The following is a 24989-nucleotide window of genomic DNA, read 5'->3' on the forward strand; positions in this document are numbered from 1 at the left end:
AGATAATTCTGGCAATGAAGAAAGGAAGGACTACATGGTAGAAACGGAAGACTGAGAGAGAAGAAAGAAAGAAAGAAAGAAAGAAAGAAAGAAATGGGTAGAGAGAGAGCTGGGTTTACAGAGAAATATTCTATAGGACCTACAAAACACATAAGAAAGATTCAAGTACTTCTCAATAAAGTATTCCTTAGAGATAAGGATCAAGACAAAGGAGATACAGTAGCAATAAATGATAGTAAATTGACTTATACCCTTCCAGTTCTGCTTTACAAGAAAAAAAGGTATCTGTTCAGTACAAAGCTGTATACTGGATATACCTATAAAAGAACAGGTAGGTCCAGTTCTCTAACCCAAGAAATCTGTAGGACAAAACTTGATCTTCAAAATCATTTGCTGAGGTAATTTTATTATGTATTTGTTTTGTTATTGGTATGGCGAAACTGGACAAAGAAAGACATTTCCCTCCACTGAGGAACCATCAATCATCTCCAAGTATCTAAAGATACCACAATGGTGAACCAGTGAAGCCTTCAGCGCTCAGCTGAGCCTTAGCACTACAACACTGCCCTCTATTGGCAGGAATATGTGCTTTGGTACAAAAGAACAAAGGAAACCACAGAACAACACACAAAGGAAAGTAAGGGACATGTACATAAGCAGCTAAAAGGTAGTAAAAGTGACCTATCACCCATAAAGGCAGTATTGCAGACATTCTCCTACATCTCCTTGACCTTATCTCTGTAGACTCTCTTTGACCTTGGGATGCTAGAGAAAGAGGGCATTATTTTTCATAACTTAACCATTAAAATCCTATAGAATGAAGCATTTAATTTATGGATTAGTGTCATGAGTACATTTCAAATGATTTAAGTAGTGTTGTTGCCATGTAATAGATCATGTACATGTTTGGGAGATATTCAACCATATACATTTTGTATGAAGTGACATCATGATGGTAATCCACTGCAGAAACTGCTCTGACTGCAGGGCAGTGCCATTCAGATGACACACAAACCACTCTAACCACTCTGACCAGCTATTTTATACCCTAACCACACCCATCTCACCTGTACACATCCCTCTTCTCTCTTTTGCATCTCTCTCATCCTCCCTCTCTTGCGTTCCGTCTATCACTCGCTTAACGACTCACTCAACTGCATTTACCTCTGTTACGGCACTATGGCTCAAAAACAGGTGGGTTTCTTTTAAGGCAAAAAAATAAAAAATACAATAATAATAAAATTTCATTTGAATGGATTTTAGTGAAAGGGAATCACTCAAACACATTATGTGTGTATAAGTGTGTGTATGTGTGTGTTAGAAAATAATAAAATATATGTAGAAGTGATTTATCTTTATTGCTTTATTACAGATTATAATGGGCTGCTTCACATTTGTCAAAGTTATGATGGTTGTGTTCAACTTGCTTATCTTTGTAAGTATGTTTTTTCCCATTAAATGTATGCATTTTAGACCAGGGAGAGGAGTGTTTAGAAGAATAATTGCATTTCTTTATTAATTGACTGCGACTTTTATGTGGGGTGGTAAAAAATGAAATAGCTTCAGTCTGCCTCTGAATGAGCATCAAATAATTTATTCTCTCCTCTTTACACATGTGCACACATACACAGAACACACATAAATTTAACTAATGTAAACTGATAACAGAGGAATCCATTTGAAGATGTTTCATTTTTACATAGCGAAGTCTTGATTATCACATTAAGTGTGAATGTGACTAAGGCAGCCACACTTGCTCTCATGCAACAATTTTCATCTCATTATTGTTCATAGTCCACTGATATTGCCACTTTGTTTGAATGCTTGAGCCTGCAAGTGTTTGAAATGATAGGTACGCAGTTGGTCGCTTGGTGGCTGGGGCAGTAGATATATTGTTAGCTTCTGTTTGAAAAAGGTTTTATCTGATCTATAATTGATTTTATCATGATCTGTCTTTGGGTCATGACCCTGAAGAGCACAGAACTAGCATTTCATAGATTACTACAGAATATGAGGTTAAGGTTGTCTGCAAAAAATTTATTCCATGCCAATTAAAAGCAAAAAATGAGCAACTGATGAAAGTGGGAGGGACTTTGTCATGGGTTTTCTCTTGCTAATGTGCTTTTTGTTAGAGCTCAGCATAAACAAATAAGTCTGTCAATCAGTCAGTCGGACATTGTGATTTAAGAATAATGGTAGTGTCATGTCATGTCATTCTTTTTTATGATTAACACTTTTTATCGATTCACAAAATTGACAAAGAAAAGCAAAACATATATTCACAGAATCAACATTTAACCCCCACTACAACCCCTCCGCCTCCCAATCTCCAACCCCACCCTGACCCTCAACAAACATCCCTGTGGTCACACATGTGTATACACACACACACACAAACACACACACACAAAAAACAAAACAAAAAAAACATATATATATATATATATATATATTACATAATACATACGCCCAATACGTAAAACTCTGAACCCTAAACCAAAATTCTTGGATCTTAACACACCACCAAAAAACATGGGTTGTGTCCCCATCTTCTGATTGGCATCACCAGCAGGTGGGTGTGTCTTTCAGACCAAGCCTATACAATCTAGAGGTGGTCCAATAGAATCGATGTAAAATCTTAAATTGCATAAGACGCACCCTTGCATCTCTAGATGTAGACTTGACATTTTTTAGAATCCTAGCCCACACTCCCTCTTCCAATACAAGTTTAAATCTTTCTCCCATAATCTATTGAGAGAAGTTGAAGCTCCGTCCCCCAGACTCTGAATTAGCAGGGAGTAATACACTGATGCCTCATGACCTTTTCCAAAAGCAGTAATCACCACTCCCAGAGTATATGCCGCTTTAGGGGGGTGTATGCTACTCCCAAAAATAGTACAGAGCAGGGGGCACAGCACAACCTTAAAAACCTAAAGAACTGAGATCTGGGAATCCCAAAATGTTGAACCATATTTTCAAAGGATCTCAACACTCCACTCTCATATAGGTCACCAAGCGTATTAACCTCCCTATCAATCCACTCTGTCCAGCAGAAAGGGGCTTATTAATACATGATTTTGGGTTCAGCCATATGCTCGAGGCTACATTTAAATAAATGTCCGAATTAAACACTCTGGACACTTTTGTCCATACCGAGTGCAAATGCGAGATAACGGGGTGTAACATAACTTCTCTGATTAGTTTGATAGAAAGGCTTTGCAGTGGCGAAATAGGGGCAAGAACTTCCTGTTCAATACAAAACGAGGGAGGGGCTCTCTCAGGTGGAAACGACTAATGAGCCAAATGTTTGAGACCGAATGCATAATAATAAAACACAATCTTGGGTAGGCCTAGCCCACCTTTGTCAACCGACCTATGAAACTTACTGAAATGTAATCTGGGACGTTTACCATTCCAAATTAAGGACTTCGCTATGCTATCAAATTCCTTCAAATAAGAGAGGGGGACATCTGTAGGGAGAGATTGTAGCAGGTAGTTGAATTTTGGAATATAATTCATTTTAATAACATTAACCTTCTCAATCATAGATAAATGTAATGAAGCCCACCTGCCCACATCGCTCAAAAAACTTTTAAAGGGTCAAAATTAACTCTAACTGAATCACACAAATTTGCTGGGAATAAAATACCCAAATACTTAATGCCCTGTTTGGGCCACTGGAAGGCACCCAGCTGAAAAGCTGTTACTGGGCAGTACGCTGTCAGAGCCAAAGCTTCAGATTTAGACAAATTAGCTCTGTATCCTGAGAATTTAGAAAAGGAATGAATAATTCTGTGAGGCAAGGCATAGATCTAGTGGGGTTGGAAACAAATAATAAAATATAATCTGCATAAAGCAAAAGCTCATGCGCCACACCTTCCGTCACCACCCCTGGAAAATCATCCTCCTTTCTTATTAGCGGCTGCTAATCATTCCAGGGCAAGACAGAACAATAATGGGGAAAGAGGGCAACCCTGCCGGGTGCCCCTATACAGAGTAAAATAATCTGAAATTAATCCATTTGTTTATACCGCTACTTCCGGGTGTCTATAAAGTAACTTAATCCATCCAATAAAAGTATTCCCGAACACATAAATTTCCCAAATCTTAAAAAGAAAATCCCATTCTACCATATCAAATGCCTTTTCAGCGTCAAGTGAGATGGCAGTGACCGGAGTCTGATCATTCGCCAATGACCACATGATATTTATAAAATGCCTAATGTTATCAGAAGAGCTACGGCTCCGAATAAACACCACCTGATCTATATGTATAAGAGATGTCATAACTTTACTTAATCGGTTAGCCAAAATTTTTGACAATATTTGAACGTCTAGCTGGATTAGGGAAATTGGACAGTAACTCTTACACTCGCTTGGATCTTTGTCCTTTTTAAGAATCAGATTGATCCGGGCTTCTGTAATGGTTGGCGGAAGCTTTCCATTCTTTAATGATTCCGTATAAATTTCTAGCAAAAGTGGAGTCTGTTCTGTAGCATAAGATCTAAAAAATTCGGTGGCAAAGCCATCTGGGCCTTAATTACTTGGCGAGGTAATTAAGGCCTTAATTACCTCGCCAAGCTCCTCCAAGGTTATCTCAGAATCAAGATAATTTTTTTGCTCAGACGTCAGTTTAGGAAGTTCTAATGGTTCCACAAAGTTTCTAATATCTTCATCAGTAGACGAAGATGTGGAACTATAGAGATCAAGATAGAATTCTTTAAAAGCATTATTAATATCAATGGCCAAGGTAAATATTTCACCACGAGCAGATTTCACTGAGGGAATGGTAGAAAAAGACTCTCTCTGTTTTATATACACTATATTGCCAAAAGTATTCGCTCATCTGCCTTTAGATGCATATGAACTTAAGTGACATCCCATTCTTAATCTATAGGGTTTAATATGACGTCGGCCCACCCTTTGCAGCTATAACAGCTTCAACTCTTCTGGGAAGGATTTCCACAAGGTTTAGGAGTGTGTTTATGGGAATTTTTGACCATTCTTCCAGAAGCGCATTTGTGAGGTCAGACACTGATGTTGGACGAGAAGGCCTGGCTCGCAGTCTTCGCTCTAATTCATCCCAAAGGTGCTCTATCGGGTTGAGGTCAGGACTCTGTGCAGACCAGTCAAGTTCTTCCACACCAAACTCGCTCATCCATGTCTTTACGGACCTTGCTTTGTGCACTGGTGTGCAGTCATGTTAGAACAGGAAGGGGCCATCCCCAAACTGTTCCCACAAAGTTGGGAGCATGGAATTGTCCAAAATCTCTTGGTATGCTGAAGCATTCAGTGTTCCTTTCACTGGAACTAAGGGGCCAAGCCCAGCTCCTGAAAAACAACCCCACACCATAATCCCCCCTCCACCAAACTTCACAGTTGGCACAATGCAGTCAGACAAGTACCATTCTCCTGGCAACCGCCAAACCCAGACTCGTCTATCAGATTGCCAGATGGAGAAGCGTGATTCGTCACTCCAGAGAACGCGTCTCCACTGCTCTAGAGTCCAGTGGCAGCGTGCTTTACACCACTGCATCCGACGCTTTGCATTGCACTTGGTGATGTATGGCTTGGATGCAGCTGCTCGGCCATGGAAACCCATTCCATGAAGCTCTCTACGCACTGTTCTTGAGCTAATCTGAAGGCCACATGAACTTTGGAGGTCTGTAGCGATTGACTCTGCAGAAAGTTGGCGACCTCTGCGCACTATGCGCCTCAGCATCCGCTGACCCCGCTCTGTCATTTTACGTGGCCTACCACTTCGTGGCTGAGTTGCTGTCAGTCCCAGTCGCTTCCACTTTGTTATAATACCACTGACAGTTGACTGTGGAATATTTAGTAGCGAGGAAATTTCACGACTGGACTTGTTGCACAGGTGGCATCCTATCACAGTACCACGCTGGAATTCACTGAGCTCCTGAGAGCGGCCCATTCTTTCACAAATGTTTGTAGAAGCAGTCTGCATGCCTAGGTGCTTCATTTTATACACCTGTGGCCATGGAAGTGATTGGAACACCTGAATTCAATTATTTGGATGGGTGAGCGAATACTTTTGGCAATATAGTGTATCTAGCCAGATATTTTTCTGCTTTGTCCCCCGACTCAAAGTATGACTGTCTTGCCCTGAATAGCTAAAACTCCAACTTCTGCAATAAAATAGTATTATATCTGTATTTCAATCGGGTAAATTCTCTGAGACCATTAGATGACATTCGGCGCAACAGCTCTGCCTCAGCACTTTTAATATTCCTTTCCAATTTCATGAGTTCTTGTGCTTTGGATTTTTTGGTGAATGAGGCATACTGTATGATCCGGTCCCTAAGAACTACATTAAGTGCCTCCCGAGCCATGCCCACAGAGGATACTGAGGACCAGTTGGTCTCCATATAGACATTGATTTCAGTCTTTAGTATTTGTTGGAATTCAGGATTTTGCAAAAAGGATACATTAAAATGCCAACTATATGATTTCTTTTTCTCCGTATGTAGCAACACCTCTAAACACACCAGGGCATGATCTAAGACTAAAATGTTTCCAATTGAGCAATCAACAACAGATGAAATGAGGGACTTAGATATAAAAAAAATCTATTCTAGAGTAAATCTCATGGACTGATGCAAAAAAATTATAGTCCCTACCAGACTGGTTCAAAAGTCTCCAAATATCTGTAAGACCAAGATTTTTACACATCCTGTGAAGCGTCAATGTTGCTATAGGGGGCTTGCACACTTTTGCTTCACTATGATCAAGGATTGAGTCCATCAAAAGATTAAAGTCTCCTCCCAATATTATATCATGAGGGGTACCAGCGGCTTGCAACATCCCTTCAAGATCTATAAAAAGCCCTTATCATCCACGTTAGGTGCATAAATATTAGCCAAAATAAGACTTTGCCCCTGAATTTCAGCTAAAACAATAATGACTCTTCCTAATTTATCTTTACTCTGTTTGAGACATTTGATTGTAGATGTTTACTTATCAGTATAATGACTCCCCTGCTCTTACTCGAGCCAGCACTATAAAAAAAAATGCCCACCCCATCTTTCCAAATTTGTCAGATTCCTGCGGAGAAAGGTGCATTTCTTGAAGAAACACTATGCTATATTTCTTACGCTTAAGAAGAGAAATAACCTTCCTTCTTTTTATGGGGTGCCCCAACCCATTCACATTCCATGTGGAGAGAGTCAATCCATTCATATTAACATTTGACATTTTGACATATAAGAAATAATTGATCGTGTGTCATGAAAGATTATAAAGACCACATTCCAACATTGGTGTGACCATTAAAACCTGAACATCCCCCGGAACAAAACAAACAGAAAAAAGAAAAACATGCGCATTAACCCCGCGCACAACAGCGCCAACTGGCGTTCATCCCTCTAAACTCAAACAGTCCATGTGTGCCTATGAGGACCCCCGCGGCAACAGGAATTCCGAAAATGTTATTCCACCAGCTATGGTTCTCCATGTCCTCCAACTTCTCCCAGACACGTTCCAAATCCACCTTGGTTGCAAGCGGATTAGCAGATAATTCCCTCTCCGATGACTCCAGATAATCGATCCGTTTCTCGACATCCCCCACTCTTGTAACCATCTCAGAGAACTTCACCTCCATGGCAGTGATCGATCGACGTATCACAGCAAGATCCTCCAAGTCAGCAACAACCTTCGTCAGTATTGCCGACATGTTCAACATCTCTCGCCACATTTCCCTCATCTCTCTGACCAAATCAACTCCCTGTCTCACGGCCCTCTCGGGGGTATCAGCTTGAGCACGTAAGTGTCTTTTAATGTCTCCAGAGCCCGAGGATTTTGAATTCTTTGACATATTGTCCTCCTAGAACAGTTATGAATCAGAGTGTATCAAATCTCACTGGTTTATATCATTAAAAGTGTTAAAACTAACAAAGTGCGCAGAGCTCGCCATTCACACGTCACGTGACCCCCCCCCCCACGTCACGTCATTCTTATGTTTTTCCCAAGGACTGTTATGTTGAAAGTTTGAAGAGACTCTTATTTTGAAGTTCTGTATCATCCTCTGTTATGTCTGTCTTCCTGTCCATTGCCCTAATTGTGTATCAGGTGTTACTTGTCTTCTTTTTAGCCCATGTGTACCCTCTTGTTCTTTGTTCCTGGTCGGTTATTGTTTGTATATTAATGCATTATGAGCCAGAATATTGCTGTAGTTTCTTTCTTCTTTATAAAACTCCTTCATCGTTGTATCCCCTTTTGTTTATAATTAAAGTTCTGCATTTGGATTCTTACTCTCTGGTCTCTTCCCTTCACAAAACCCTGACAGAAGAACCGACCAACATTATGGATTCAGCAGAAAAGATTGCATGGCTTTCCAAGGGTCCACTCCTGTGGTAGGGTATTGTTTTATTTTTTTGGAAATTGGCAGCTCAATTGGACTGTCATGAGAGATCCCTCAGGACCATGTTTTGGAGTCTTCCGCGGTCCCGCCCTCTGAGTCTTACGTGGCCCCGCCTCCTGCGGCTCCGTCTGCTTCACCTCCTGAGCCTCATACTGCTCCACCACTTGTGGCTCTGCTCCCTGAGTCTCCAGCGGTCTTGTCCCCTGAGATTCCTACATGTCACTCTGCCTTGTCGGGCCCTGTTCCACAGCCCAGGCCTCCAAACCTCGCTCCTTTCCTGGAGCCACGTCCCAGGCCTCAGGACCCCGCTCCCTTGAGTCACCTCCCTGGCCTCCAGACCCTGCTCCCTTCCTGAAGCCACTTCCCTGGTCACCGGCTCCGCCCTGGTCTACACCTGTCTCTGGGCCCTCCACCAGCTCTGCCATGGACTATTGTCATTTTCTTTTTTGGGGGGCTTCAGGAGCCACCTTTTTATGTTTTTCCCAAGGACTCTTATGTTAAAAGACTCTTATGTTCTTATTTTGAAGTTCTGTATCTTCCTATGTTATGTCTGGCTTCCTGTCCATTGCCCTAATTGTGTCCCAGGTGTTACTCGTCTTCTTGTTAGCCCATGTGTACAAATTCCCTCTTGTTCTTTGTTCCTGGTCTGTTCTTGTTTGTATGTAGTGCGTTATTTGCCAGCATACTGCTGTAGAGTTTTGTTACATTTGTATTTGGACTTCTAGAAATAAAGTCTCCTTTTTTTTTTTTTTTTTTTTTTTTAAAGAAAGTTATGAAAATTCCCACCACAGTGTCACTTCCACAACACACCAAATTTTGGTTAGTAGAACGCCGTGGTGGAAATGACGGTGATGGAAATTAAACTTTTTACGTTTTTGAAATAAATGGCCACCTCCTTTGTCTATAAAGCTTACATTTTATGTGTCCTAAATACACACAATTTATTTATTTATTTTTTTTTTTTTTGCATAATTTGGCAAAACATTAGCTTGATTGAAACATTTTCTCCTCACAAGTGATTTTTACCTTGATTTCTCTTTGTTTTCTTCAGAAATCTTTTGTCTCATATTTCATATCAAGCATGCTCTTCACTGACACTTTTGTCAACTTGGTTAACAAGTACACTAACTTAAAAAAATGATTTAGGGACAAAATTGTTTGGTGCGGTGTAAATGAAGCCACAACTTAATTTTAAGTCTTTTTTTTTTTTATTATTATTACTATTTTTTACATTTATAGAAATCATTAGCTGTGTCCCAAATGATGCACTTTAAACTATGCACTTACAATGTACACTATGCACTCAACTGAAGTTAAATAAACATTCATATACTGTATGTCAGTAAAGGATTTTCCACCTATTATGCATGTAGATCTATGGGCATTCGATTCTGTTTCCTAGATAATATTTACATTCAGTAAGTCAACCCTCTACATCTTTGATGTCTGTTCATATCCTCCTGACCTGCACAGAGTTCTCCATAACCCCCCTTGACATGCCATGGAAATCCACCCCATTCTGTTCCCCTGCCCAAGTCTAATAGGTTTCATTCTACTCCTATGGAGCATGTCATTTCATTTCCTTAGTTTACCCCTAAACATAACCTGATTTCCATGTAATCTCTCCAGGTGCATCTTTCTTTGACACACCATTTCCATGCATGTGGCATTTCATCAAAAGATTACTTGCTAAAAAAAAAAAAGCCAACACCAGTAGTAATTATTGCAGGCAGGGAGAAATGTTTGAAAAATGGAAGTTGAGAGAAATACCGTATGCCAGTTGCATCTCATTTGCTGAGAGATGTGTCCATTATCAAAAGCAGACAGTACAGCTAAAAAATTTTTTGACAATTACCAAAGCTCCATGAAAGCAATCGTGAAAAATACATATTGAAAATTATTCTAACGTGGAAGGCATAAACATTGACGGGATGGAGTATTGCATGTTTCAAGTCCAGCTGTCAGCCAGCAGAGTTGGATGTGAGCTGCGCTGACAGCCGAGATTGTGTCTGACAAAATATATGTGATTTCAGAATTGGTTATGGCATCATCTATGAATTAACATGCTGAAATCAACCCGCTCATTAACCCGAACCACCAAATGGGACAATGTACTCTGGTGCTTAGACCTTTTTTTTTATATATCTGACAGGGTTGTGCACCATTCAGAAATGAATTGAGAATGCCTTAAATTCCAATTCAATTAGTGGATTTAAATTGTTTTGATGGCTGTGTTAATTATTTGGTGGTACTGAACTTGGTTAAAAAACAATCATACAAAAAGGTTTTCTACATATAAGGGAATAAATAAATAGGCATAAATAGTAAAAATGAATGATGGAAGTATATACTGTATGTTTTCTCGTGAATCGTTTGTTTGATTATGTTGGATTTCTATGATTTGCAATTCAGTTAGTTTCTACTTATGTCAATACAATTAAAATTCTAATTCAACATCCTGTGGGGTGTGGCCATTTCAGTTCAAATTCCAACTCGTGGATCAAAAAGGAGCTAATTTTTAAACTATGTATGATTGGTTTTATACACTGGCAGACAAAAGTTTGGAATAATGTACAGATTATGCTCTTATGGAAAGAAATTGGTACTTTTATTCACCAAAGTGGCATTCAACTGATCACAATGTATAGTCAGGACATTATTAATGTGAAAAATGACTATTACAATTTGAAAAATAAATTACTTCAAAGAGTTTTCATAAAAAAAATCCTCTATGTGCAGCAATGACAGCTTTGCAGATCCTTGGCATTCTAGCTGTCAGTTTGTCCAGATACTCAGGTGACATTTCACCCCACACTTGTAGCACTTGCCATAGATGTGGCTGTCTTGTCGGGGGATTTTCACACACCTTACAGTCTAGCTGATCCCACAAAAGCTCAATGGGGTTAAGATCCATAACACTCTTTTCCAATTATCGGTTGTCCAATGTCTGTGTTTCTTTGCCCACTCTAATCTTTTCTTTTTGTATTTCTGTTTTAAAAGTGCCTTTTTCTTTGCAATTCTTCCCATAAGGCCTGCACCCCTGAGTCTTCTCTTAACTGTTGTACATGAAACTGGTGTTGAGTGAATGAAGCTGTCAGCTAAGGACATTTGAGGCATCTATTTCTCAAACTAGAGACTCTGATGTACTTATCCTCTTTTTTAGTTGTACATCTGGCCTTCCACATCTCCTTCTGTCCTTGTTAGAGCCAGTTGTCCTTTGTCTTTGAAGACTGTAGTGTTCACTTTGTATGAAATCTTCAGTTTTTTGGCAATTTCAAGCATTGTATAGCCTTCATTCCTCAAAACAATGATTGACTGACGAGTTTCTTGAGAAAGCTGTTTCTTTTTTTGCTAATTTTGACCTAATATTGACCTTAAGACATGCCAGTCTAGTGCAGACTGTGGCAACTCAAAAACAAACACAAAAATAGCGAACCAAATAACTTTCAACTGTGTTTGATATAATGGCAAGTCATTTTCTATTACTAAATGAGCAATTTATCATAATTACTCAAGGATAATGTGTTGGAGTGATGGCTGCTAGAAATGGGGCCTGTCTAGATTTGATCAAAATTACTTTTTTCAAATATTGATGGTGCTGTTTTTTTTACATCAGTAATGTCCTGACTATACTTTGTGATCAGTTGAATGCCACTTTGGTGAATTAAAGTACCTAATTTCCTTCCGAAACAGCAAAATCTGTACATTATTCCAAACTTTTGGCTGCCAGTGTATGATTCTGCACTTTCAATATCAGACTTTCTAGAAAACAAGGGAAAGGCAGAGCCATGCAATCATAAACAAGCCAACCATGTAGTTGTATCTAGCTCTTGAAAGACCAGAAGACACACAATGATAATGGTAACGTGTGTCCATCACTTCACCATGAGATCCATGCCACAAGACCTATTGTCTGTGGAGAGTCTTGAAAATGACATAAATGACCAGTTGAGCACCTAATATTGCAGACTTGTGGCCATTATAAGAATCTTTTTGTTTCCTATTGAGCCATTGCCATTGTTGAATGACCTACCTCTAAGGCAGAGCACACAAAACTCAGATACACTCTGGCAATAATGGAAAATCCATGCAGGGCCTCTTATCGTACAACACAAGGGAGAGAGAATAAGGTAATGGGAAAGTGCTAAAAGATAAGGGAATGGAATCACATGACTGATACATCCTTCTAGACATAATGCTTTTGAGTGAGTTAGAGCTAATAATATAACTTGGACTTGTGGTATTATGATGTTTCCTGAACTAAAATATGCGTGCTATCTGTATTAAGTCACATAGTATCAGATTACAGATATTTTGAAAGGTACAAGGGGTTGTAAATCTAGCTGGTTAAATTTAAACACTGCTGTCATACTTGACATACTTGATACTGTTCATATGCAAAACTCTCTCACACAGTTCTTTTCACAACAACTGTTGTATTCGGGTAAAAAAGACCCTATATGTACAGCACAATTCAAACATTGGCATAGGCTTGTTTTTCACACTGAACACAAGCTTTTATAGTAGCACTACATCTGAATATGTCACTATACACTCAATGAGCACTTTATTGGAACACTATGGTCCTAATAAAGCGCCCAGTGTGGTCTTCTGCTGTTGTAGCCCATCCGCCTCAAGGTTTAACGTGTTGTGCATTCTGAGAAGCTATTTTGCTCACTATCTGAGTTACTGCTGCCTTTCTGTCAGCTCAAACTAGTCTAGCCATTCACTGTTGACCTCTCTCATGAACAAGGTGTTTCCGTCCACAGAACTGCCGCTCACTGGATGTTTGTAAACTCTAAAAACTATTGTGCATGTAAATCCCAGGCGATCAGCAGTTACAGAAATACTGAAACCAGTCCATCTGGCACCAACAATCATGCCACAGTCGAAATAACGGAGATAAAAAAATTTCCCCATTATGATGGTTGATGTGAAAATTAACTGAAGCTCCTGAACCATATCTGCTTGATTTTATGCATTGCACTGCTACCACATGATTGGCTGATTATATAGTCACATGAATAAGTAGGTGTATATGTGTTCCTAATAAAGTTCTCGGTAAGTGTATGTATCTACTTTTACAGTAGATAGAGTAAACCCTTCATTTTGACTGAAAAAAGATTACATTTATATAAAATTGTTTGTGTCTGAAACAAATACAGAATCATGGTTTATATTATTCTAAATATTTTTTTATTTCAGAAAATAAAAGTCTGTTCGGCAGACCAAATACAAGATTAAGATTAGCTTTTCATTCTTTTAAACTCTGAAATGTGTAAAAAAAATTACCTGGACATCACAGTGCTCAAAGCACTCACTGACCCAATAAATACTTTCGCTTCTTTTACAATTAAATAGATCAAATGTGTTATGTGCTGTAGTATTCATTAAGGAAAAAACAGAGCATTTATTAACTAAACATGTAAACATTTGTAATCACTTTCATTTTGAGATGCAATTACATTTATTGTTTAACAAAAAACTGGAAAATATTTTGGCAGCTGGGGGACCTCTGTCTGACGGCTACAGGGATATGGGAGACAGTTGATGAGGGTTTCTTCATCCAAAAATTGGCACCCTTCTATTCTTATTACCATTCTCATCCCAATTTACTCCAACCCCCCCCCCCCCCCCACACACTTTCTTTCTACACATTTTAGTTGTATGTAAATTCACATAATACTCTGGCCATCATTAAATTAGAAGGGTGTGCAATGGCTCCAGCATTCAACCACTTAATAGCGTCCAGATTGCCTCAGGCACGATGCCAGCACTCTCACTTGGAGCAATTTATCGCACTACAATATTGACGTTTAGGTAGTTTGTATTCAAAACAGGCTATTTACATACAGAGCTTCTCCCATTTAGTGAAATGTACAATAATTACAACAACTTTGAATGACTTATAGAGGGTAGATTAAGAAAATAATGCCATTTAATTAAAAAACACAAAGGCCTTTTAGGACAAATTAAAACAAATGTTATTCTATTTAACAGGCAGCAGTCTCTTTAATACATACTGTATGAATGTATGTAAGAAGGAGATATGAATGCCTGAATTTAGCTCATTTCAAATATATATTTAAATCTGAAACCCACATATATATGCATATATATATGATACTATATATATTTGAGGTGCTTGGTAATTGTGGTTCTGCTCCACTGAGATTTAAAATGGTCTTCAATGAATTTATGCAAGCAGAGAATCAGTTTGTTCATGAAGCATCATTTATATAGCTATCTGGATGAAATGCAATACTTCATCAACAAGCCAGGGTGGTTAATGCTACTGGGGAGACAGCAGGAAGGAAGAGTGCAGGACATTCTTGTAAATTATAGATCGTCTGAATTTGTTCAGGGGAATATTAAGCATGCAAATACCCATTTAATGTTCTGTTTGTCACTATCACATATTTGTCCATTCATTTATTTATTATCATGACAGGAGAAATTGGTGTTTTAATAATTCATGTGTAAGTCTATACGCACAGATGCCCCGTTGTAGTTTTGATAAGAAATAGGCTTCGCAAAGTCATAACAATCACACAATGGGAATTTGAATAGTATTACATGTTTACATTAATATGTAAAATAGGTACGGAATAAGCCAAATCATTTTGGAAATTACATTTGACTGTTTAGTGGGTCATAGCTGTTTATTGTGTTAGCCAGTTTGGGATGATGATGTGTTGGCATTTGGCAATAAAATTGTTACTGTTAAAATTAAAGATTATCATTAGCATGAAAAAACTGTATTCTTTTTTTTTTTTTTTTTTTTTTTCAGTTTAGTACACACTGGTCTCAGATCTTAAATGACCAATTTCTCTCTCGCTTTAGAATAATTTGTCCTGTCTAGTCTGTGAGGGAATTCCTGCAGACATTGATGGATTAGCCTGCACGTAATAACTCTACTGATCTGTGTTGTTCCCCTCTTCACTATTCACTACTTTTAGCACTATTCATTCTTTTGTCTTGCTGTACAGGTATGTCTGATATGCTTATAAGTGCTCCAGTCATCCCAAGTTCATGATTCATGTGATAGGCTATTCACAAGTTATTGTTATTTTTTCTAACATTTACATTTATTTATTAAACAGATGCTTTTAGCGACTTACAGATGAAGAAAGTAACACCACAAAGTAACAGTAATGTTAAATATTTATTATTAATTTATTTTACAATATTTATTTTACAATTTATTTATTCATATTAAAGGGGTCATGACATACTCTTTTTTTTTCTTTTTTTTTTACAATTTTATCTTTCCTGAGGTGCACTTATAATGTTACTATAGTTTTTTATTTTAATTTTATTTTTATTTATTTTTTGCACAAAAACAGTCTTAATTTAGTCATATATAATAATTTTCCACCCTGTCTCTGGCCCTCTGTCCGAAACACTCGGTTTTGAGCTGTCTGGCCCTTTAAGACTTCAATATAAACGCCCACTGTTGTGATTGGCTAACATCGTGCAGCCCTTGTAATAGAGTCATATTTGAAATGCAGTCTGAAGAAAATGAACAAACTCCAAAAGACCATAACATTTATAAATCTAAATTTCAGGATTAACATATAACTCACATCCAACACATTTCATCTGAATATATTAAATTGTTCACTCAAGCAACACCATAAACTATCAAACAGTCATGACATATAAAATATTCATGAATGAAATTGTTTACTTACAGATTTGCAGTCCAATAGGCAATAACAGTTCCTGTGACTGGTTCACAAGCATACAATACAATCCACGCTGAAATGTTCTGAATACACAAACGTAATACAGTCCATGGTGATATTGGGTGCTTCAACTGGCTTCAAAAGGCCAAAGCAGAGACGCTGGTCTTCAAATCTCACATCTTCCATGTTTGTTTACACACAGGACTGCAGCTGTTTCTCCCAGTCAGTGGCAGCAGCAGAATGAGACGCATTTTTAAAAGTTGTGCCTGTACCGCTCTTAAACGTGGCGCACATTGCCAGTATTGTGCAGAAATGCATCAATACGATCAAAGATGTCCATGTTTACAAAAGACCAACAATTAAAAATAGCACAGATGGGTGCAAAAATTGTCCACTACGCCTTCAAAACAGCACAACAGCATGAAAGCGCAGCTGAATGAAACACAGTGGGGGTCTCCATTTTAGAGTTATAACTTGACATTGCGTCTTTTAGAAGCGTTGTGAGATGTATGATAACGGTCAAAGCCATTCGTCTAGTGCATGTTTATGTAGAAAAACATTTAAATCCATATAGACACATGAAGGTGTCCTGTATAAAGTCCTCTTTGGAGGAATCTCCCATGTCAGGCCCATCTCTCTCCTCTTCACCAGTCTGATTGAATGAGCACCAGTGGGCGGGGCCAAGAGTGCAATGACGAAAAATAGGCATTGATGTCTTGCTGAAGACGCAGTCGTATATAGATGTGTTTGGTCCTTGTGACTTCACAAGTTCCACAAATTTCAAACAATCCCTTTTTGCAACTTGGTTTAAATAAATGCTCTGTTTCTATTAAGGAGGAAATTTTCAGTTCTGAAACTTATAGTATGTTTTTATAGGACGATGATCTCTTATAGTATATATCAAAAGATGAAGAAAAATTGTATTCCTCATGCCATGATCCCATTAAGTAATATTTATAATAACAATAGGCTAATAATAATAATTAATTAAGGCTGTCAATAGATTTCAAATGAGTCGCAACAAATCTTGAAATTTTTACACATGTATGCATTTAGTTTCTTATTAAACAAAGAAAACAAAAAGTGTTGGGATCAACAGTTCATTTAGACTGCATTAGTTGTGAAATATTTTCATATAATATTAATTTATTTATTTATAAATGCAAGTTCAATAGTAAGTGCAATCAATGTAGATTGGTTAAGTGCTCTCGAAACAGATGTGTTTTCAGCTGGTTGTTGAATGTTGAGATGGTATCAGCAGATCGTGTGAAGGCTGGAAGCTCATTCCACCACAGAGGTACAGAGAAAATGAACGATCGTGAAATAGACTTTGTAATGGGACCACTAAGCGCCGCTCATTCATAGACCGCAGAGAGCAAGCTGGAGCGTAGACCTGTAGAAGTGAATTGAAGTGAGTGCAGTTCCATTGACTGTCCTGAAGGCCAGAGTCAAAGCCTTGAATTTGATGAGGGCAGCTACAGGTAGCCAGTGAAGTGAAATCAAGAGTGGAGTGACATGAGCCCTTTTTGGCTGATTGAAGACCAGATGCGCTGTTGCATTCTGGACCATCTGCAGTGGCTTGATTATGTTAGCTGGAGGCCAGCCAACAAAGCATTACAGTAGTCCAGTCTTGAAATTACCAGAACTTGGACCAGGAGCTGTGCAACATATTCAGACAGAAAAGGTCTAATTTTCCTGATGTTATAAAGTGCATATCTGCAAGACCGGATGGTTGATTAGATGTGGGCGGTAAAATTAAGCTGGTCATCTAACACCACTCCCAGGTTCGGAGTTAGTAGAACCAAGATGAATAGTGAGCTTGTGGTCAACAGATGGGTTGGCTGGGATCATGAGGAGTTTTGTCTTGGCAAGGTTGAGCTGAAGGTGGCATTCCTTTGTCCAGGCTGAAATGTCAGAGAGGCAGGCAGAAATATGAGCTGTACGAAATAAACGTGCATATAGACATAGATTTCAGAAACGGTGCTTTATGGTGCTTTACTTTGTCTCAGTTGCAGAAAAACAGATTCCTTATTAGTAACTGCATCACAATGCACAGAAATGCAAATCTGATTTAGATAATATAACAACTTTTACTTGGATGTACAGTAGGCTGTTCTTACACATGGTATGTTACAGATGTTTTGCGGCTGCTGTCCTCTGATGGACTTCTCATTAACGTTTGAATAAATTACAATAATTTTCTGATCATTTACATATCCAAAAGCATGTCTGAATGTGTACTGAAAAAAGTGTGTGTGTAGGCCTACTGAACAGTTTTCAGAAATCAAGGCTAATGCAAAGTAAATGGCTTAACAGCATTAAACCTATTTAACTAATTTCACATACCTTAACGCGTTAACTTTGCCGGCCCTATAATTTAAGTTTTCATTAATTACAAACCCGAACCCGATGTCATACATGAATAACTGATGGGCGCAGACCTCTAGCTTGTATTATTAGGTTGACTAACGACCTTGCATCGGTGTGGAGTGGCATGAAACAACTTACGAATTACAGGACTCCTACCCCCAACCCTCTAGTGAACCAACAACTGGCTGATGACCTGAATGTGTTCTTCTGCAGATTTGAAAGGCCCAATCTCACACCCCACACCCACTCTGACCTTCACTTCACACAAACTCCAACACCTCCTGCAACCCCCCTCCACCCCCCTCCTGCTACTCAACCTGCACTTAAGATCTGTGAAGATGATATGAGCCACGTCTTTCGAAAACAGGCAACAGCTTGTGAGACAGGGGAAATTCACTTCCAGCACCTGTACAATCAACACTGGTGCCCCCCAGGGATGTGTGCTCTCCCCACTACTCTTCTCCCTCTACACCAACGACTGCATCGCCAAGGACCACTCTGTCAAGCTCCTGAAGTTTGCAGATGACACCACTGTCATCAGCCTCATCTGAGATGACGATGAGACTGCATACAGAAGGGAGGTTAAACAGCTGGCTGTCTGGTGCAGTCAAAACAACCTGGAGATGAACACGCTCAAAACAGTGGAAATGATAGTGGACTTTAGGAGGAACACCCCAACATTGTCCCCCCTCACCATTCTAAACAACACTGTGGCAGTAGTGGAGTCATTCAGGTTCCTGGGCACTACCATCTCACAGGACCTGAAGTGGGAGACCCACATTGACTCCATTGCGAAAAAGGCCCAGCAGAGGTTGTACTTCCTTCGCCAGTTGAGGAAGTTCAACCTGCCACACGCGCTGCTGATACAGTTCTACTCAGCGGTCATTGAGTCTGTCCTCTGCACTTCAATAACTGTCTGGTTTGGTTCAGCTACGAAATCAGACGTCAGAAGACTACAAAGGTCAGTTTGGACTGCTGAGAGGATTATTGGTTGCTTCCTGCCGCCCCCCCCCTTTAGGGCAGTGGTAGCTCAGCGGTTAAGGGCAGTGGTAGCTCAGTGGTTAAGGCTCTGGGTTACTGATCAGAAGGTCGGGGGTTCAAGCCCCAGCACCGCCGAGATGCCACTGTTGGGCCCTTGAGCAAGGCCCTTAACCCTATCTGCTCCAGGGGTGCCGTATCATGGCTGACCCTGCACTCTGACCCCAGCCTAGCTGGGATATGTGAAAAAGAAGAATTTCACTGTATATGTGCAAATGTATAATGTGTGATAAATAAAGAAAATTATAAATTACAAATTTAAGAACTATACATTTCCAGAGTGAGGAAAAAGGTTGGAAAAATCACTCTGGACCCCACTCACCATGCCCACTATTTTCAGAGCTCTGAGCACCAGAACTGTCAGGCACAGGAACAGTTTTTTCACCCAGGCTATCCATCTCATGAACAGTTAAAACTGCCCCTTTGAACAATAATTAATGTGCAATACACAGCTTAGTCTTTTTATATTATCCAACACATCCTACCTCTTCTGCCATTACATTCCCTTGCACTGTACCTAACCGATTTGTATTTAGATTTGCACTACGTATGTGTATGTGTGTGTATGTACAGTTGTGCTAAAAAGTTTGCATACCCTTGGAGAATTGGTAATATATGTACCTTTTTTAAAGAAAACATGAGTGAGCAGGCAAAACATATTTCTTTTATATCTTATGGGATTCATAATCAGCTGTAGGTTATAACAGAATGGCACAATCATAAAACAAAACATGGCAACAATGAAAAAAATTAAATGACCCCTGTTCAAAAGTCTGCATACCCTTAGTTCTTAATACTGTGTGTTGCCCCCTTTAGCATCAATGACAGCGTGCAGTCTTTTGTAATAGTTGTCTATGAGGCCCCAAATTCTTGCAGGTGGTATAGCTGCCAATTCGTCTTGGCAAAATGCCTCCAGGTCATGCAAAGTCTTTGGTCGTCTTGCATGAACCGCACGTTTGAGACCTCCCCAGAGTGGCTCAATGATATTAAGGTCAGGAGACTGTGATGGCCACTCTAGATCCTTCACCTTTTTCTGCTGTTACCACTGGAGGGTCAACTTGGCCTTGTGCTTAGGGTCATTGTCGTGTTGGAAAGTCCAAGAGCGTCCCATGCACAGCTTTCATGCAGAAGAATACAAATTGTATGCCAGTATTTTCTGATAACATGTTGCATTCATCTTGCCATCAATTTTCACAAGACTCCCTATGCCTTTAGAGCTCGCACACCCCCAAAACATCAGTGAGCCACCACCATGCTTCACAGTGAGGATGGTATTCTTTTCACTATAGGCCTTGTTGACCCCTCTCCAAACATAGTGCTTATGGTTGTGACCATAAAGCTCTATTTTGGTCTCGTCGCTCCAAATTACAGTGTGCCAGAAGCTGTGAGGCGTGTTAAGGTGTTGTCGGGCATACTGTAACCGGGCTTTTTTGTGGCATTGGCGCAGTAAAGGCTTCTTTCTGGCAACTCGACCATGCAGCTCATTTTTGTTCAAGTATCGTCGTATTGTGCTCCTTGAAACAACCACACCGTCTTTTTCCAGAGCAGCCTGTATTTCTCCTGAGGTTACCTGTGGGTTTTTCTTTGTACCTTGGCTTGGTATCAAGAGATCCCCGAATTTTCCACTTCTTAATAAGTGATTGAACAGTACTGACTGGCATTTTCAAGGCTTTGGATATCTTTTTATATCCTTTTCCATCTTTATAAAGTTCCATTACCTTGTTACGCAGGTCTTTTGACAGTTCTTTTCTGCTCACCATGGCTCAGTATCTAGCCTGCTCAGTGTATCCACGTGAGAGCTAACAAACTCATTGGCTATTTATACACAGGCACTAATTGCCATTTAAAAAGCCACCGGTGAGGGAAATTAACCTTTAATTGCCATTTAAACCTGTGTGAGTCACCTTGTGTGTCTGTAACAAGGCCAAACATTCAAGGGTATGTAAACTTTTGATCAGGGCTATTTGGATGATTTCTGTTATCATTATGATTTAAAAAGGAGCCAAACAACTATGTGATGATAAATGGCTTCATATGATCACTATCCTTAAATAAAAGACAGTTTTTTTGCATGATCAGTCATATTTTCAAAGTCAATGGCAAAATTTCGCAATTTCTGCCAGGGTATGCAAACTTTTGAGCACAACTGTATGTATGTATGTAAATGTATGTATATATATATTCATATATGTGTATATGTATGTATATATCTATGTATGTGTGTATGTGTATGTGTATATGTATGTGTGTGTATGTGTATGTATATGTGTGTAATATATATATATATATATATATATATATATATATATGTATGTATGTATGTATGTATATATTGTCTACTGTGTATTCTATATATACTTTTTTTTTTTCAATATTTATCTATTTTTTATTCAATTTTAATTATTTTTTTAAAGTCTTGTTGCTGTTTTTGTATTGTTGTGTACTGGAAGCTCCTGTCACCAAGACAAATTCCTTGCATGTGTAAGCATACTTGGCAATAAAGCTCATTCTGATTCTGATTCTGACTAGAAATCGATGTTTGTTCATATAATGTGACACGACTGCCCCCTACTGATTATGCATCTCCTGTGCCACCTGGCGGCACAAGATAACACATGAAATTACAAGATCCGTTTCTCTGTTTCATGTGCTTTTAAAAGCCACATCTGGCTTTTAATTGAGTTTCTTCGGCACATCCCCGCAGGCATGCTGTGCTGAATACCACTCTTGCTGAACCTACCTCTGCCAACACACACACTTAGCAACAGTCCTTGTATGACTAAAACTCATCTGGGTTTATTAATCAAATTCCAACTAATAAGACTAATAAGGAAATGAAAATATCAAACATCAAAGTTGGTTTTGTTAATAAATTGTATAAATGCATTAATACATTTAAAACACATGTGACAACGTGCCCCAACATGGCATTTATGAAATATACCTTTGTGCTGAGAACACAGTTCAACCTTTCGGTTAAAATCTACCATCATTATAGTTGACTTTGCCTGTAATGTACATATACACATATTTGTGTAATAGCGCTTTTGACTCAACTGAGCCTTAAAAAACCTTATAATTACTGAGATATAGCCCTTAAGAAAACTTCCCACAACTAGCCCTGGTCTCTTGTATGTGAAAATGTTCTTATGACTGGGACAACAAACAACAATGCATCGCAGAACAATGAGTTTACTGCCTAGAACCTTTGTTTAGTTTAGGCCATGATAAATGTCATTGCTTAGTGAGGCAGAGGGTCCGATGCACACAGTGGTAAAAGGCTTTTCCTTTGAGTAAAAAGTGTGTTTGCGTGTGCTTAGAAAGTCTTTTTTGATCTGTAAGTTTCCATTTCTTTTGGAATTCCCATGTGTACCTTATTCCTTATTTGTCTTTGTCTGCACTTTCAGAAGGCTGAGATCATCCTGAGAGCTTGGGCCGTACCCGGACTGCTGGAGAACTATGGGAAAGACCAAGACCAAGTGTTCACAGACCTGTGGAACTCAACCATGACAACAGTAAGCTATAGCTAACCAATGCACACATATCTCTGTTGCATACAAATTGCTATGGGGAAAAACAGCAAATATTGATTTGTGCCTTAGTCTTTTCAGTATGTGGTCAAATAAATTCATCTGTCAGGTCAAATTTCCTGGCCAAAAGCACCCTTAAAACCAGTATGAGGTGGTTGAAAATAAATGTGAATATTAGTTTACTAAACAGACTGCCACGATGTTGATAGGCTGATGAAACCCCTTCAGGTGCTTTACAGATGCTTGCTAGTCGTGCACATTTTATTAAGCCATATTTTTGAATATAAATGCTACAATTTAACTGTTTTTGTCTTCCCTATGCATTTAATAGTTGCAGTGCTGTGGCTTCACAAACTATACAGACTTCTGTTTCTTACTACCTTAAGCAGAATGGTGCTCTTTACCCTCCTCCTGTTGTTTAGATACTGAGGTCTTCCCCTGTGATGAGGATTTTGCACTTTTCATTGATGTGGTGGTGAGAATGCATTCAGTGATGATAATGACCTGCGAACTTACACTGTTATATCAAATTATTCCCATAGAAAATTGCTCAAGAACAGTTTTGTCATGTTTAAATAGAATACATGCTAGTAGAAGGTGTTTTATTACAGTGGATAAGTTATGTAATTTGGTGGAATTTGGGCCTATTCGTTTGATATTGGTTTCTTTTCCCAGGGCTGTTTTAAACAAATTTTTAGTCCTCCAGAGGAATGTTTACACTGTAGGAGGAGTGGCTGCTGGCGTCTCTGCCATTGAGGTAAACACATCACATCCATCATGCTGTTTCAATAATAAAGATATGTCTGCAAATAAGAACTTTTGTTCTAGATGTGTACTTGATTTATTTAGGAAGTTAAGCAGCTCTCAAAATTTTATCGTAGCCTCTTGATTAATTAAGCCTACTCGGTCTCATGACAAGTCATAATTAGTTCATGGTGAAATTGCAAGATATCGTTTGAGTTGGAAAGTGCAAAAAGATACAACATTTACTCCCATAGAGAAAAATAAATGAACCATGATTATGATTTTAGTTTAACCCCTAAACAAAACCCTAAAAACAAAGTTGAACCCCTTACCCAAACGCTAAACCTAATCAGATCATAAGCAGTAAGGATAATGACGGCCTCAATTACAGCTTGTACTAGGCATAGAAAGTGATAATTTGTTTTTTATACCAAACATGGCTTAGCCATAGACATTTTAAGGATTATATGGGTACATATTGTTCATATACATATGAATCGGAGTAATAGTAGTGCTTGATAGGGTGGCTGTAGCAATGTAAGTCCTGCCATACAGTTAAAAGAGCTAATCACTTGTCGGTTTCAGACTAATATATCTAAGAGGTTGAATGTTTTTTATGCTAAAATCAGGCTAAGACTTTCAAATTTCCATACTGCCCCCAGTGGCCGAAGATGGAACTACAGTCGTGTATATACACAGTGCTGGGTAGTAACGGATTACATGTAATCTGGATACATAATCAGATTAAAAAAAATCAAGTACTTGTAATTGGATTTAATTACATTTTTAAATACTTGAAACCTGACTACAGTTAATTTTTTATATATTACATATTAACAAGGCAACCGCAGTAAATTGTTAATAACAACTCTAATAGCTGTTCTGTGTTTCAGTGAGCTAGAGGGGGATAAAAAGGGTGTCTGGACTGCCGGAGGAGAGAGACGCACAATGCTGAGGGAGTGTGATTCTGTTTGGGCTGAAAAGCCATTCGTTTGTGTGAAAAAAGACTCATGTTGGATTGTTCACCCGGCCCACACTTCCTCCTTTAGAGTGTTAAAGAACCTTGTTTACTGGTCACAAACCAGTAAAGCTTAGTTCCTACCCCAAAACCGGTTCCCTGGTCCCGTGGGCCGGTCATCCTGCTGTATTCCCCTAACCCTCTCAATTTGCATGTTGCGTACGCCGCTGCCTATCTGGATGATATCATTATTTACAGTAATGATTGGCAGCGGTACCTGCAGCA

General features: G+C 39.0%; 1 protein-coding gene across 1 annotated transcript; it reads left to right on the plus strand.

The window, feature by feature from the left end:
* Positions 1-1151: 1151 nt before the first annotated feature.
* LOC127446671 (tetraspanin-1-like) lies at positions 1152-23441 on the plus strand. The gene is made up of 4 exons (XM_051707797.1): positions 1152-1194; positions 1373-1435; positions 22880-22987; positions 23334-23441. The coding sequence occupies exons 1-4, from the start codon at positions 1180-1182 to the stop codon at positions 23385-23387; spliced, it is 240 nt and encodes a 79-aa protein (XP_051563757.1). The 5' UTR covers positions 1152-1179; the 3' UTR covers positions 23388-23441.
* The last annotated feature ends 1548 nt before the right edge of the window (positions 23442-24989 follow it).

The sequence above is a fragment of the Myxocyprinus asiaticus genome, chromosome 9 (genome assembly GCF_019703515.2).
Source record: "Myxocyprinus asiaticus isolate MX2 ecotype Aquarium Trade chromosome 9, UBuf_Myxa_2, whole genome shotgun sequence".
In the NCBI taxonomy this organism is placed as follows: domain Eukaryota; kingdom Metazoa; phylum Chordata; class Actinopteri; order Cypriniformes; family Catostomidae; genus Myxocyprinus; species Myxocyprinus asiaticus.